Genomic DNA, 16,462 nt, shown 5'->3' on the forward strand with positions numbered 1-16,462 from the left:
GGAGAGGAGATCTGTTCTGACTGGAATGGGCCACGGGGCTGTCTGTGACAGCTGAGTGAGCTCCGGAAACCAAGTCTGACCCTCCCAACGCGGGGCTATGAGGAGCACCGAGTGGCGTGTTTCCCTGATTCTCTGAAGCACCTGCGGTAGCAGAGAAACCGGAGGGAATGCATAAAGCGGGCGGCTGGGCCAGGTCTGGGCTAGCGCGTCCTCGCCTTTTGAGAAAAATATTGGGCAGTTTTCTTCTGAGGCGAAGAGGTCCACCTCTGCTCTGCCGAATATTCGCCACAGCTTTTGGACTGTAAGAGTGTGCAGGGACCATTCCCCGGGGGGAATGGGGTTCCTGGACAGACTGTCTGGACCGTCGTTCAGATGGCCCGGCACGTGCGTCGCTCTGAGCGAGAGCAGGTGACACTGGGACCAAACTAGGATGCGTTCTGTCAGCCGGAAGAGATTTCTGGATCTGACTCCGCCCTGACGGTTTAGATAGGAGACCACGGCCATATTGTCCGAACGGATCAGCACATGGTGACCGTGAATGCGCGGCAGAAAGCGCGTGAGCGCGTTCTCGACCGCCAGCATCTCCAAACAGTTTATGTGGAGGAGACTCTCCTGAGCTGACCAGGGGCCGAAGGCCGGTGAGCCCTCGCAGACCGCACCCCAACCCGTGTTGGATGCGTCTGTCGAAATGACTTTTCGGCGAGAAAAGGTCCCCATGGAAACGCCCCGCTGAAACCATTCTGTCATGGTCCATGGCTGCAGAGCTGTGATACAGGTCTGCGTTACCTTTATCAGCTGGCGGCCCGTGGTCCACGCGCGGTGAGACACACGGCTCTTCAACCAGAACTGAAGCGGGCGCATGCGCAGTAACCCCAGCTGGAGCACTGCGGAGGCTGAGGCCATGTAACCCAGCGCCTTCTGAAAAGTTTTCAGAGGTGTGAGTCTGTTCATCTGAAAGGATGCGGCGAGATGCTGAACACGGCGCGCGCGCTGTGTAGACAGACGAGCCGTCATCGAGACCGAGTCTAGCTCTATACCCAAGAAGGAGATAGTCTGACTGGGTTGAAGTGCGCTCTTTGTCCAGTTGACAGAGAGGCCCAAACTTTTCAGATGGTCGAGGAGAACTGTACGATGAGACAGTAGCTCTCTCTGTGATTGTGCCAAAATCAGCCAGTCGTCCAAATAGTTCAGTATTCGCAGCCCCTGACTCCGCAGGGGGGCGAGCGTCGCATCCATGCACTTCGTAAACGTGCGGGGTGCTAGGGATAGGCCGAACGGAAGGACGGTGTATTGATAAACCTGGCCTTCGAAGGCGAAACGTAAGAATGGCCTGTGAAGGGGATTTATCTGAATCTGAAAGTAGGCATCTTTCAGATCTAGTGAAATGAACCAGTCCCCCTGGCGCACATGCGCGAGGAGTTTTCTGATAGTGAGCATTTGAACGGTCTCTTCATGAGAACTTTGTTCAGAAATCTGAGGTCTAAGATTGGTCTGAGGCCGCCGTCTTTCTTTGGAACTAGAAAATAACGGCCGTAAAACCCCGACTCGCTCATAGATAGAGGGACTCTCTCTATAGCCCTTTTGCACAATAGTTTTGCTATCTCTGAACGGAGCAGAGTCACTGCTTCTGGGTTCACAATAGTTTCTAGCCGCGCTCGGAAACGTGAAGGGCAGCGGTGAAACTGTAAGCGATAGCCTAGCCTTATTGTGTTTAGCACCCACTGGGAAATTCCCGGAATAGCTTCCCACGCTTTGAAGCATAACGCTAAGGGGTGAATGGCTACATGGTCCCCGTTGCTGCACACAGCGGGCCGCGCGGGCGCGCTCATCGTGTTTATGACAGCGGGACTTACACTCAGAGAGGAGTTTAAGGGCTGTGTAACAGAGTGAGCAGAGGTGGGACGTGCACACGGGCTCGTGGGCGCGCTTATGCACTCTGAAATTTGAGCGGGTTGGAACCGCTTTATGAGAGTGGGCTCTGTGAGACACACGGGAACTGAAATGCTTTTGTGTATGAGTGAACACAGTGTTGTGGGCACATTTTCTACACGTGAGGCTTTTATGCTCTTTTTGAGATTTCTCTGGGTCGCCGTGATAACGGCGTTTGTGCTCATGCAAGCGGGAAAGGGGACCGGCTTGGTAATGGCGGGGTACACTGCTGTAGTAGCCGCGTGAGCGGGGACTAACAGAGGGCGAAACTTTGACGGCGGTCCGGCCTCGGCGGGAGAGCGCCGTCTTTTTCTCAGCTGTGCTAGGCAGACTTTGAGTGATCAGGTTTCAGCGTGATCCTGGACCGAGGCCCCCGGGGAGGCGGCGGTCTGTGGCGGCTGTCAGAGCGAGAACGAGGGCGGCCGCCCTGGCGTCGCTGAGAAGTCTGACTGTGCTGAGCTGGGCGCTGGGGTGGGGCTCGTGCAGGAGGCTGGTCACGTGAGTGGCCTGCAGAGGAGCTAGCGCGACGAGGCAGAAAAAGATTCATGGCCTGGGAGGCTTTCTGCACTTCGGAGAAACGGTCAACGATACCCGTGACAGCAGATCCGAAGAGGCCGGATGGAGAGAGCGGGGCGTTGAGAAAAGCAGCGCGCTCGGAATCTCCCATGTCGGCGAGTGTGAGCCACAAATGTCTTTCAGACACGCAAATGGCGGCCATACATTTCCCCAGGGCTTGAGCAGCAGATTTTGTAGCGCGAAGGGCAATGTCCGTGGCGCTCCTCAAATCCGCGACTGAGGGGGGATTTTTTCCGCTCTCGTCCCACTCACGCAGTAAATCACCCTGTAGAATCTGGAGGACGGTCATGGAGTGAAGTGCAGAGGCTGCTTGGCCGGCGGCTGAGTAAGCGCGGGCGTGGAAGCTCAAAGTCGCTCTGCAGGCTTTAGAAGGAAGCACAGGTGATGAGCGCCATCTCGTGGAGGGTGGGCACAAATGTGCAGCGACCAGGTCCTCTACAGGGGAAATGGAAAGATACCCCTTTTCTGCGGCTCCGTCCACAACGCGAAGCGGGGCGGAAGAGTCGGAGCGAGTTCTGGCAGAGAGCGGGGCATTCCAGGACTTTGTGAGTTCTGCGTGCAGTTCGGACAAGAAGGGCGCGGCCCGTTTAGTGACGGCGGACACTTTTAGAGGAGGCACAACTTCAAACAAAAATGTGGCGTTACATCGCAGGTGTAGAGGTCTGCAGAGAAAACATCATGGTGCGTTCACACCAAACGAGATTAGAGCGTCTGGCGCGAGTGATTTCATTGTTAAGTCAATGCAAAGACGCGTTACGCGCGTAAAAAATTCCTACGGCGCGAATGAGGTGTAGAGCGCGCCGTGGTAGATGCGAATACGCCTCATTCGCGCGGCAAGTTCGAGCGTCTGACGCGTTCCGCGCGCATGATTTTATTGAGTGCTTTTGTGCATTCACGCGTTTGACGCGAATTCGCGTCTGCCGCCCGAGTTGAAAAATCTGAACTTTGGCGTCAATTCGCGCCGCGTTAACCAATCAGGAGCCTAGCTGCTGTCACGTGGTGAAGTATCTGGATGCTTCAATAAATTATTTTGTATTAAATGCCTGATGGGGTTCTAATGCACAACAAAGCAAATATTTTATCACATAAAACTTGATTTCAATATATGAGACATATTCATTTTGTATTGAATGCTATTTATTCCATTTCATATCTAGATTATATTAAATATTATTCTAATGTAAAGGCAACCAACATACTATAGCTCATAAATCCGTGTCTGGAGAATGTTGTGTGAGAGAAAAAAAAAATCACAGGACAGGTTATTTACTTTTGGAGGCTGGCTCAATTTATCATCAAAACAAAAATAAATTACAGATTAGGTGGATGAGGCCGAGGGTGAGAGAAAGAGAAAATGTCAGTATTTCATTGAGACTTGAGATTAAATAAACTGCTTAAGTATTCTTGTAGTATTAATTTTCACATGCAGTTACACATTGTCGGTTAAAAACAAGAAAGTGGCTGGTAAAAACATTGAGTGGCTGGTAGATTTTGAAATCCACCAGCCACAGTGGCCGGTGGACAAAAAAGTTAATTTCCATCCCTGCTAGCAACCAACCACAACAAGAAGCACTACTACAAGCAACACCCTAGCAACCAGCTACAGTAGCAATGCCCTTGCAACCAGATAGCAATGCTAACAACCACCCATAACACCCTAGCACCCAGCTATCAGTACTCAGCAATACTTTAAAGGCATACAGTCAAGTTGTTGGAAGAAGTCGGAAGTGCAGGCAGTTTTCATGTGAAAGTCACTGATATGATAGTCACAGAGCTGGTCAGGTAAACAAGAAGAAGGCGTCTTTCAACCCGTCTCGTCTGATGTTAGGCTTGTGATAACTTCACAGTGATTTTCTCAAACTCAGAATTATCAATCGATTGGTCAGTGCTAATGTGCTGTAGAGATCTCAACTTGATTCTCAAGGATGAACAAAGAAAGAGCAGAGAGCTGCATCAGCTGGTCAGAGGTGCCTGAGAACCAGCGTGAGGAACTGCTCTTACAAACACATCTCTCTCTCGCTAAATAATTGAACTGTTTTTTTCACTGTCTCTTCCTGTTTTTTATTTTTTTGCACTTTTGACCCTTTTCTCTGTTCTTACCTGCTTCTTTCTGAAAGTATATTTTTTTCCCAACACTCCAACATGGATTGAGTGACTTTCATTGTAATACATTTCTTGTCAATTATTTGCAGTCTTTTAATCTCTGTGCTGCCAGTGTCTTGATTATCCTCATGCTCTCATGCTCCTCCAGCACAACCTCACCTGCTGTCCTGCCAGAAGACACTCTCATGTCTCATCTCTTCTCAGAGACGCTTCTAAAGTGGTTCGCCCATCAGCTCATATGCCCTGTGGATTTCACCCTCGCCATCACTGGAACTAAGAAAAATGGCTTACAACTTTTCTGATTAAATTTTGATTTGACTTGAGATCAATTTTAATACCTCGTTTTCTCTGAATTCTGAGCCTTAGGTTGCCGAATGTGTCAAATGAAATCTGTCACAGGACGAATCATAGACTAAGACCGTGTCCAAACCAGACATGATGTGATAAAGCAAAGAGTGGTAAATACATCTTTCCATGTTAATAGAGTTTTGTTCCAATCAACCATTTTGCCGGTCACTTTGTTTCCATTTCTGCCCCTAACTTTTCAATGGTTTGGTTAATAGCCGTGTAGGATCATACAGTTTACAGTACAGTTTTTACTCATTAAAGGAACAGTAAACCCAATGCCAACTTACATACACTGTTATCCATCTACTGTACATTATTATGTTTTAAGAACTGATTTAGAAAGAAATATTCCGGGTTCAATATGTTAAGTGCAAGAATTCACAGAACTTGTGGCATCATGTTGATCACATTTAAAAAACATTTCGACCTGAGGCTTTACTATATAAGTGAACGGGGCTAAATCGTGACCATTAAAATACTCAACAGTATAGCCACAAGACAAACAAAAAGCTTGATTTCAGTGTGGAAAAAACTACTAACCTTTTTTTTTAAATTATATCCAATTTCATTGAGATGACAATACAATGCAACAAACTTTAAAGTGACTGTAAAAATGATTTAAAAAGCTCAAATAATACATCCTTTTAACCTAAAAATGAATGCGAATGCTTTTATAAAATTAATCACATTTCTGTTGTTAAATCCTCCAAATATTGGTGGCATTAACTTTCATTGCAAGTGCCTCACAGTGACCTCCATTTTTGCTACGGACAAGTCAAAATTACTTTTTGCCGTAATAAACATTAGCCTACGCCACAAATGCTGTCAAATTAGCTTAACTTGAAGTGAGCCTGGAATATTCCTTTAAAGCATGTGAAACCCTGTAGCATGAAAGCTGTTTTAGTACAGATTTACATTTATGGGCATCATATTAGTTACATACCATAACATTAAACAAATTATTATCAGCATCTGCTATATTGTGCACGCCTAAAAAAAAAACTCTTCTCAAGCTCCCATCAAATCTCCAAAGAACAGATCACCAATTCAGATCAGAAGCCAACAGAGGCTAGATGCTAGACGACTGCCGATGCTCTTGACAGAGGCTGTATAGTAGCTTTCTGCAGATTTCTGACACTCAATGATGACACGAGGAGTAACTTTACACATCAAAAGATTGATGGAAGTAATATCCCCCAGTCGCTCCATTAGACTGTACTTCCAAGAACAGCAAGAGAACAGATCACAAACTCAGTAAAATCTAATTCAACCCGCTTAATTGAATTTAACTAACTGCTGACTTTAAATTTTAAATAAAATTCAAAGATACTGTACCTCTCTGACTGATTCATATTTATTTTCTGATCAGATGAAACTCTAAAACTGAAAAGCTAAATTTTATAATCAACGGATTTACAAAAGCACGTGAGAGTTATAAATGTTGAAAAAAAAGTGTTCTGGGTTTAAAGCAAATGGCTCTATAACTCAGGTTATTGCCTGAAATCAAAGTAATTGTTTGAAAATCTCCCTTTCTTTATACTAGTATCCAGTGTACTATTACTCTAGAAACAAAACAAGGACAAAAAGAGTTTGCTTGGGGTATTTACAATTGCATGACGCAATGTTTTGCATAGACACACCATGTTTTGTGGTCAAGTGTAAATGGAATGTGCTTATCCAATCAGGCAGCAATACAAACTAGATTAAAAAGTTTGTCAGGAAAAAACTTTAATATTGGCTTGAGAGAGCCTGGCCAGTTGTTTTAAAAGCTTGAAGTTTGAAGGTTTTAAATCCATGCAATCTGTCAAAGAATACCCAAACATTCTGTTAGGCATAGCTAGCATGCTGCTAACATGATTCTTCTAGCATGTTTTTAACATTTTCCTAGCACGTTTCTAGATGCTGGCATGTTTTAGCACATTGTGTTTTAGCAAGTTAGTAACATTGCTTGCATGTTTTAACACATTTCTAACCTGTTTTAGCATTTTCTTAGGCTTTGCTTGCATGTTATGAAGCTAGCATTTTTAGTACATTGCTAGCATGTTACTAGGTGTTGTTGACATGTTTAATTGCTAGGGTTAGACAGATAGATAGATAGATAGATAGATAGATAGATAGATAGATAGATAGATAGATAGATAGATAGATAGATAGATAGATAGATAGATAGATAGATAGATAGATAGATAGATAGATAGATAGATAGATAGATAGATAGATAGATAGATAGATAGACAGAAAGACAGACAGACAAATCTGAAACCAAAATCTGAACAAGGATCACTCAAAAAAATGAACTAGGAAGGTTGTGCACTTTACATAATATATTTATATTTAGTTTACTTATAATAATTGTGTTTTTTGACTTGAAATGTTTTTTTTTCTAGTAAGGTCCACGTAATTATGTCTCAACTTAACAGTACAAAATCCTAATGCGTTGCCTAAACACAAACCATTTATGTTAAGTGAAAAATTCTTACATCCAGAGGGTGGCAGTATAGTGCGAGCCAACTGCCATTTTGCCCGAACTTAATTTGATTGTGTTCAATCTGCTTAAATATATGTAACATTTAAGTTTACTTAATCCACTTGTGTTGGATTACATGATTGATTTGTGTTGCATTAACTAAAACTGGGCAGTGCTTGTTAGTGCCCAGCATGCTTTGCATATGGTTGAATTAAGAGAGAATAAATGTTAAAATTAAGTGTTATTTTATGTTTTTTTGAGAAAATGACAAAAGGGGAAGACTTGATAGTGTGTAATTGTGTTTAATGTTCAATTGCATTTGAATTATTAGCACCATTTAAATTACAGTGGGTTACCATTGTGGAGAAGAGTGGAGCATTTTGTTTGGCTGTGGACTGATTTAATTATTTCAACTGTTTGATTGACTGAGCATGTTAATCTTAGCATTTAAGATGCTAATATGTGCTACTGTTAGCTGTCACGGTGTGGGTTTTGTGTTTTGTTCCTTGTTCTTGTCTGTCATGTGATTCCGTGTTTGTCATGTTATCCTGCCATGTGTCTTGTTTCATGTTCAGCTGTTCCCCGTTTTGTTGATTAGTCTCCCCATGTGTTTCTGATTAACCACGCCCCCTTGTTATCTTGTTTAGCTTGTTTGTCTGTGTATTTAAACCCCTGTGTTTCAGTTGTTGGCTGTCGGTTATTGTTTGATGTTGCGAGGTTCCTAGTTCCGTGTACCTTGTTCTCTGTATTTACCCTGGATTACTCGTTTGTTGGATCATTAAAGTGCTTGCGATTGGATTCACTCTCTGCTTCATTCCTGCCAGTTCGTAACACTAGCAAACAGCTAGCTATAGTCTAACAATTTAATTATGTGTTACTAAAATAAATGAAATATGAATGAATGAATATAAAAAATACCTGAATCATGTCAGGAAGCCTTTAAAAAATCACTTTGAGACTACTTCAATAGAGTTGCTTAAAATGACTTAATTCCATGATGTTGAAGTTACATGAACAAATTATGTTGAAGTTAAATGAACAAATTATGTTGAAGTTACATAACAAATTATGTTTGTTTAACATAACCTAGTTATGTGGAACCTGTTGACGAAATAAAATGAATTAAAGCCAACATATCATTTTTTTGAGTGTGTGACATAAACATTAAATTCATATGTGCCTTGTTGTCTTTCTGCCTCATACTGCCAGCAAAGGTAGAATTTCCCAGCTTTCGGAGATGTCCATTGGTAAGTGTGTGTTAAGCTGACCTGTGAATAGCAGCTCTATATCACCGCTGTGTGTAAGTCCTTTGAGGGACGGCAGATTGACTGTGCTGACAGGCAGCAGAGTACTCTGACTGGCTCCAGTCGAGTACATGTGTTTCTCCCTGAATGAGACTGCTGCCCATGTGCAAGGACTATTATACTCATGTAATGATGTGGTGTTACACAAAGGATTCAAAGGTCTGGAGTTTTATTTCACAGTCACTAATCGCTGGGCTAGCTTGACAAGGCTTAAGAAGTAGGAGTAGGTAGATAGAGGAGTAGGCACAGGAAATAAATAATGAGTCTTTCTAATTCAAGGACATTTCACTTAAAATAATGACTGGAATGGAACTCAAAGTCAAACATCCGACTCGTGAATTCAGGGTAGATCTATCAACACGGGCTTCAGTGAGAAGCGTCACTTGACAATTTCAAAGATGATGTCGACTGACGAGTATACCAGAAAATTAGGTTTATACAACACACTTATGGCAATTCGTAAGTATTTAACATTTTGGCAGATTGGTAGCTAAATTGTATCAATTCGTACAATCCCATTCATGTGTTTTATGATCTGCTCACTTCAAACTGATGGTTTAGTTTAATGGGACCTTCATACTTTTTTTAAAAATAAAATCGTAGAAATTATTTCAGAACGAATCACATCATACAAATTTATTAGAAATCTCCACCTCATGAAACAGTTAAGTTTTCACATGAGACCGGTAGTGTTTATAATGTAATATATAAGATACCTTGTTTTTTGCTTATTTTTTCGCCTTAATATTTTCTTATTTTTTATCAACTGTTTTAACGTGAGCATTTTGTGTCATGACTTTTGTTTATGCCCTAATTGACAGAAAAACACAAATTGAGTCACGCCGCCATCAAAATTTCAATTGGGGTGTTCCCAACTATGTCTGGAATGCGGCATAAGACAGAAATTAAAAACAGGTAAGCAAGATGATTGGCAAGCTATAATGAGAGCAGGAACTAACAAGCATAAAAGGACATGGCCATCTGTTGCATACTCCACGCAAAAACTGGAAAGCACTTTCTCGATCTGGAAAGCTCTAATCTGATTTGCTGACTTCATACAACTCTGAGAGTAAAGGCACATAGGCTATTTTAGCCCGTTTGACTTCTAATATGACTGTCATCTACTTCCCATTAGCCAAGCTCACTGACCTCCTCCAGTATGAAGCCAAAGGGTGAAACAAATTGAACCATCATACATGAAGAGAAAGCGCAGAATAACTGCGGCTTTGCTGTTCATAGCGCGATCTATAATTACATCTCCAGCTATCAAGAGCCAATCGCTCCTGTCTCCCTCTTCCCACTTCAAGGGAATCCAAGAGGGGCTGGTGAGGAATTTAAATGGCTGAAGCATTCAAACCTCTGCCAGGGAATTATTCATCCCTAATTTCTCCTGTTAAAGACTCAGAATGCAGAAAAGCAATAGACATTAGAGGGTAATGCCTTGTGCTTTGACTCTCTCTCTCTCTCTCTCTGTGTGTAATTGCTTTGCATCAAATGTGTAATCATCTCATCCAAGTATTCACATCAGAGTGCTAATGGGCTCATTGAAGCCAATCATGCCAGGAACCTTTAACAAAAGATGCCCCGATAAATGTCCTCTCAGCATCAGCCCTCGAATCAGCAAAATGACCAGGGTGATCTGTTTTCTAGAGCATATAAATGCATTGAATGTTTGGATAGTCAACTAGACAGGACCAATGTATGAATCCTCTGGTCATGATCTCCACAAGGATAGTGAAACCTGAATTTACAGGGCTTGATAAACATACAAAATATTAAGTAATACAAAATAATGTAAAATTATTTTCATTCAAATTTAAAATTCTAAAAAAAATATGTAATTTAATTTAATAAATACATAACATTTAATAATACAAATACTTTTATAAAAATAATATAAAATTATTTTATTTAATTAATGAATGCATATCATTTTAATAAATACATACATATTATTTAATAAATAAAAGAACATTTAATCCACAATCATTATCATTACTTTCATTATGCTGATATTGTAATTTCTTTCTCTATCCAACCGTACAACTCTTTACAGAAGGACCCTGACGAATACTAATGATATCACACTGAAATTACTCTGCGCTTTGAACACGGTCTGACTGTGATATTCCCATATAAAAGAGGTAATACAAGACAGCAGTTTCTTTCTCCCTCAGCCACACTTTCACTAGCCGCACTCGCTGCCTTCCGCTCCTCAGACAGAAACAGTCTCCTCATTCTTTATTTAATGATCCATCATCACTCTATATGGGTTACTGGGCCTCCGTTAACCGCCTGCCTGACCGCTTTTGACTGTTTCACAGCTCCTCAGATTCCACTTACTTTACTGAGCAAATGCCATCGAATCGTGCTGTTTTCCGACAGCATATGGCTTTTAGCCACAGATACATTAATATATTAATAAACTGAGCCCTAGACACAGTTTTATCAAGTCCACTGATTTACAGACCAGCTAAATGACTACAAAGCCTCTATAGCTGTAGTGTATTGGATTTCTTAAGTTGATGATCCACATGATACACACACACTTACAATACATATTTAGCAATATATGAGATCAAATGAATGCAATAAAAAGGAATGTACTGTAAGAAGAGCATCTCCATGACAACGGTGAATATTTCTGTGAGAAGAGAATTGCAAACGGTGTAATAAAGTGAACAGAAACATTACTGTCCATTAAATGTTTCTATTTACTTCAAAAGGAATCATCACTGTCCATATTGCAATATTATATATATATATATATATTTCACTCCTTTCCACTCAACAGAAATAGCAATAAATACTCCACAAGTGCTTGGTGCATCACCACATTCATCGGCTGTTTTGAATTTATTACACCTGTGAGTAGAGGTCAAAGGTCAGAAGGCGGTCCCCATGATGGTTTGGATGTTACTTCACATTCTGGGATGCGTTTCCCGAAAGCATTGTTAGCCAACTATGGTCGCAAGTTCCGTCGTTACCAATAGAGTTCAATGGAAATTGCGACCATAGTTGGCTAACGATGCTTTCGGGAAACGCACCCCTGTTAATGGCTTTTGAATGACGAGGATACGATATCAGAAATAATGATGACTGCATGTGACCAGTGGATTAAATCAAGTGTAAATCTGCAACAATGAAAGGACATGAAGGTTGATTTACCTGTTGTAAACTGGCCCTCTAAATGTTGGGTCAAACTTGCGAGGTTCACCTATGGAAATAAAAAAGAAACATCTAACGTTAATTAGGTATAAGAGATATGAGGTTTAGCATGGAAAATCATAGACAAATATGAGGTACATTTATCACCCTAAAGGGGCTTAATTTGTGATCGACTGACTGTATGTTATCCCACTTATTACTTATTACAACCCAAAGTGGTTCCGGTACCCATATTGAGATCACTGCTGTATATCATCAATAAATTTTTAACAATCAAACCTGTTACAGATGGGAAAAGAGCTAACATACTGTATGTGGAAACATTCTCATTAAAAACGGTTGGGATTTCCCAATTTCTGTCACTGAGAGTGATTTCTTTTGCTTGCTATTGCTGCTGTCAATGAGCGGATGACTGACTGCTGGGAAGATTCAAGTAAAAATGGCAGGTATTTTCACATACAGTAGGAGAAGGAAAGAAGATACAGGATGGAAATCCCATAAAGCTTGCTTATGTATTCTAGTTTTATCCCCCGCCGTTCCACCTGCCAGGCTGTCTGTCAGCGAGGAATCTTTAAACTCATGCCAATGCAAGACACCCTGTTTGGATTCCTTCTCGATGGCTGTTAGTGTTCGACGACTACAAAATGCTTTGTTAAAGTGACTGCTTCAGCTTTTAGAGGAAAGAGGAATGGCTGAAATTGATCTCCTGTGAATTCGTTTGTGGAAACAATATGCTAATTTTCAACAAATACACAAGAAGCCTTCATTAAATATACATACAGTCCATATGAATCATTGGGTTTGCTGTATATTTCATTTTAAGCAAAATAACAACAACAATAAACCAATCTCATGAGACTAAACGAATCACTAAGGCATCACTATCATCATTTCATCTTCCATTGCTCAGAACCATGTGAACTGCACATCCCTCCTGGTATTTCCTGAATTGTTTTTTCTGCAGTCCAAATCATATTGCTTCTGCCATGCACTACACCTTGTCTGAATTGGTCTGTCATCTGAGAAGTGGCACTAAATCGATGGAGATGGCCGTGGCACATTTAGCGGAGTGACTGAGCATTCCATCAGCTCAGCACAATGCGCCTTTTCTCCCATCAGCCACCTGTAACGCTACAGTGAGCAGAGGGAGCCTTCTGACACATGCAATCACCGTGGACGGTGGCCATAGGGGGCAAGTATAACGTAGTGATGTTCCGTTTAATATAGCAATATGAAATATGAAATATAAAATCATCCTATATGCAAGACAGAATTACGTTACATTCAGGACACAGTTTGATCTGTATACCATCTCAAAATGTTACATACACTTTCATGTAAGTTGTATGAGAGAGAATACGTTTGTTGGCATGGTTCATATGAATTAATCCGTTTAAAAAATATAGGTATTGATTTGGTTTAGTCTTTTAACTATTTAAAATTACTAAGTGGCCTTTTAGGGTATTTTTTTTTGTTTGTTTAATTTTGCAGTACTTCACTATAAATGAGAGTGTTCTTTGTATTAAAGGTAAATGCATATATTCAAGATTAGTGCTGTCACCCCAACTGAGATCTTCATAGTTTTTGTGGCAGATGAACACAAAATAATTGTATTATAAGTATCTTATATATACCAGATAAACAAATTATTAACATTATAAGAAAACTTAGGAGTTAAAAGGCATAATATTGCATGAATAAAATAGAAATATTTGAGTTAAAATATGTTTAAAAATCACAATGTGTGATTAAAGGTAGCCAAGGCATCAGCTTCATCATTGCAAGAAATGGATCTGAATTCTATAAATACTGTAATATTATTTTTGTAAATGTGACTCAAAATATTACCAAAATAATTATCTTCCCATAATTATCCTTATTCTTGAACATTTATGGCTTAAACATTTATGACTTGCAAAAGGCCTATTATGAGACTATATATAAGATTATATATAATTTAGGTAAAACTAAGTTTCATTAGTTAACATGTACAGCATTTATTAATCTTAGTTAACATTAATATAAACATTTACTAATACATTATTAAAGTCAAAGGTTGTATTTGTTAGCATTAGTTAATGCACTGTGAGCTAACATGAACAAACAATGAACAACTGTATTTTTGTTAACTAACATTAACAAAGATGAGCAAATACAGTAACAAATGCATTGCTCATTGTTAGTTCATGTAAGTTAATACATTAACTAATGTTAACTAATGAACCATATTGTAAAGTGGAACTAAAATGCACACCTCAAATAGATTTAATAACTAATTTGTCTAAAGGAAATCTTGACCGTATTTTTTGAAATTACGAGTATCTTGTATCTTGGGAACACAACATGATTGATGAAACACTTAAAATGCACGATAATGTACATGATGTCGCAAGGTTCAAAATGAAGAGATCTTAATTGGATTCGCATCTCAAACCTTTACCACATGTAAACACTGTGGATCTTTTATTTAATCTACTTTTTATTTTCGACCTGCCACAAGAGCAGGGACCTCAATTATCCACAGCATGACCATCTGACATTTGAATACAAAAACAAAAACTGCAGTGGATATCCAGTGTAGCTGTGAATGAAAGATGGCAGCCCACCTCCTTATAAATTCTCCTCAACTACCCGACTCTCAGAGTGGAGGAGGGCTACAATTCAAGAGTAATTAGAGTTAAGAAAGTTAAAGTCGCTGGAGATGTGGCTTATGATTTAATTCTGCTCTGGCATAGGGCCTTCAGCACTACACACTGATTAAAACAAACAAAGCTAGCTGTTGTGCATTCACCTTCCTCCACACTCATTCCTTCAGAGGTATTCAATCGATACAGCCAATTAGAGACACCACCACATACAAGAAAGTCAATATCAAACACAGAAAACATGCACAACACAATGCATGCAGTGCACATTAACACAACCTCAGGAAACTTGAGACAAACGCTCATTAAACCACTTTTAATAGAGAACTGCATATACTGTGACTATGTAACACAACTTTAACTGTATCAGTAATGCAAAGCAATACAGAGGTGCGTGACATTTTCTTTTTGATCCAATACTAGGCCAAAATCAATTTGAATACTGAATCATTTCAGAGATTTCTGGGGATAAAATGGGTATATTTGAAGCCATTATGATCATCGAACAGGGCTAAACTGCAAATTATCAGACTTATTTGTTTATTAGCAACAGTTAGTGCAAAGGTGTCGCACAAAACATAAATAATAGAATAAATAAAGGGAATAGATGCCCACACAATGATATTGAAGACAACATGAGCAATTATTTAAGGATTATTGTAATTCATTGTATCTGGGGCTTCCTTGTGTTCAGTTGAATCGCCTTCAACTCTTACAAAATGTGGCACTATAGGTTATTGCCTGGGACCAAGAAGCAAGTCAGTGTTTCCCCAGTACTAGCTTCACTGCAGTGGCTCCCAGTTAATTTCAGGATCCAGTTTAAGGTTTTACTGTTTGTTTTTAAGGCCTTGCATGGCCTAGCTCCTAAATATACTTCAGATCTTCTTCAGGTCTATCAGATGACAAGGCTATTGAGGTCATCTCAAACATCACTTTTAAAGATCCCTAAGGGTGTATTCACACCAGGAAAGTCCGATAGTTCACTTGCTTTGGTCCGGACCAAATATTTTTATATACCAATTTTTTTTTTTTGGTACGGTTCGCTTTCACACTGCTCTTTTTGCAAGTAAACCACAATTTGTAAACAAAACCACACGTGTGCTAAGGTCGTCCATTCATTGGACAAGGATTCTCAAGTAGGGAAATCAGGAAGTGCAAAAAAGGCTCAGCATGGAGATATTTCGTACTGCAATATTTGTTATTTTACTGTTATTCTGTGCTACATGGGCAGCTGTGCTACATGGGCATCTGCCCAAATGTTAATAAGGCAGCTCGTCTCTTCGAAGCTCCAGGTCAAACCACGACTCATTTTATCAAATGCAGTATGCTACAACAGATCACTTTCCCATAACGCAACTCATACGGAAGCCTGTTAACTCAAAGGCGCAGTGCTTTCTTGCAATTGGGTCGGTTCATGTTCACACCGTAAACGAACCGTACCAGAGTTCGTTTGGAACCGTACCGAGACCACCTCTTCAGCTGGGTCTCGGTTCGGTTGTTTGGTCCGCACCCGAGTTCGATTGCTGTATTCACACCTGCCCAAAAGGTCCGCACCAAGGGGGGAAATGAACTAGAGTTCGATTCAATCGAACCAAACAAGGCAGGTGTGAATACACCCTAAATCTCGTCTGAAGTCCAAAGGGGGTCGTGCCTTTTCAGTTGCTACACCCCGCCTCTGGAATAACCTGGCTTCGGATATTAGATGTTGTACTAAATTGAGTGTTTTTAAATCACGGTTGAGGGCGCATTTGCTTCCCCAGGCTTATGGTTGAGCTAGTAGTTGAGTGTATCTTGTTTTACAGTTGTCTTGCTTTTTAATTGTATTTGGTTTGGAGTTGTGTTTAATGCTTTTTGTATTTTGGCTATTTATGCTGTTTTAATGGAAAGCACTTTGGCCAACTCATGTTGTTTTTAAATGTGCT

General features: G+C 40.6%; 1 protein-coding gene across 1 annotated transcript in view; it reads right to left on the reverse strand.

The window, feature by feature from the left end:
- The window catches only part of slc44a5a (solute carrier family 44 member 5a), a 100,630-nt gene that overhangs the window by 34,268 nt on the left and 49,900 nt on the right, over positions 1-16,462 (reverse strand). The window contains exon 2 of the mRNA XM_056260828.1: positions 11,896-11,944. Coding sequence (XP_056116803.1) covers positions 11,896-11,944 — 49 coding nt within the window. The remainder of the gene's footprint in view (positions 1-11,895; positions 11,945-16,462) is intronic.

Source organism: Rhinichthys klamathensis, unplaced genomic scaffold (genome assembly GCF_029890125.1).
Source record: "Rhinichthys klamathensis goyatoka isolate OS25496 unplaced genomic scaffold, OSU_Roscu_1.1 h1tg000178l_1, whole genome shotgun sequence".
NCBI lineage: Eukaryota > Metazoa > Chordata > Actinopteri > Cypriniformes > Leuciscidae > Rhinichthys > Rhinichthys klamathensis.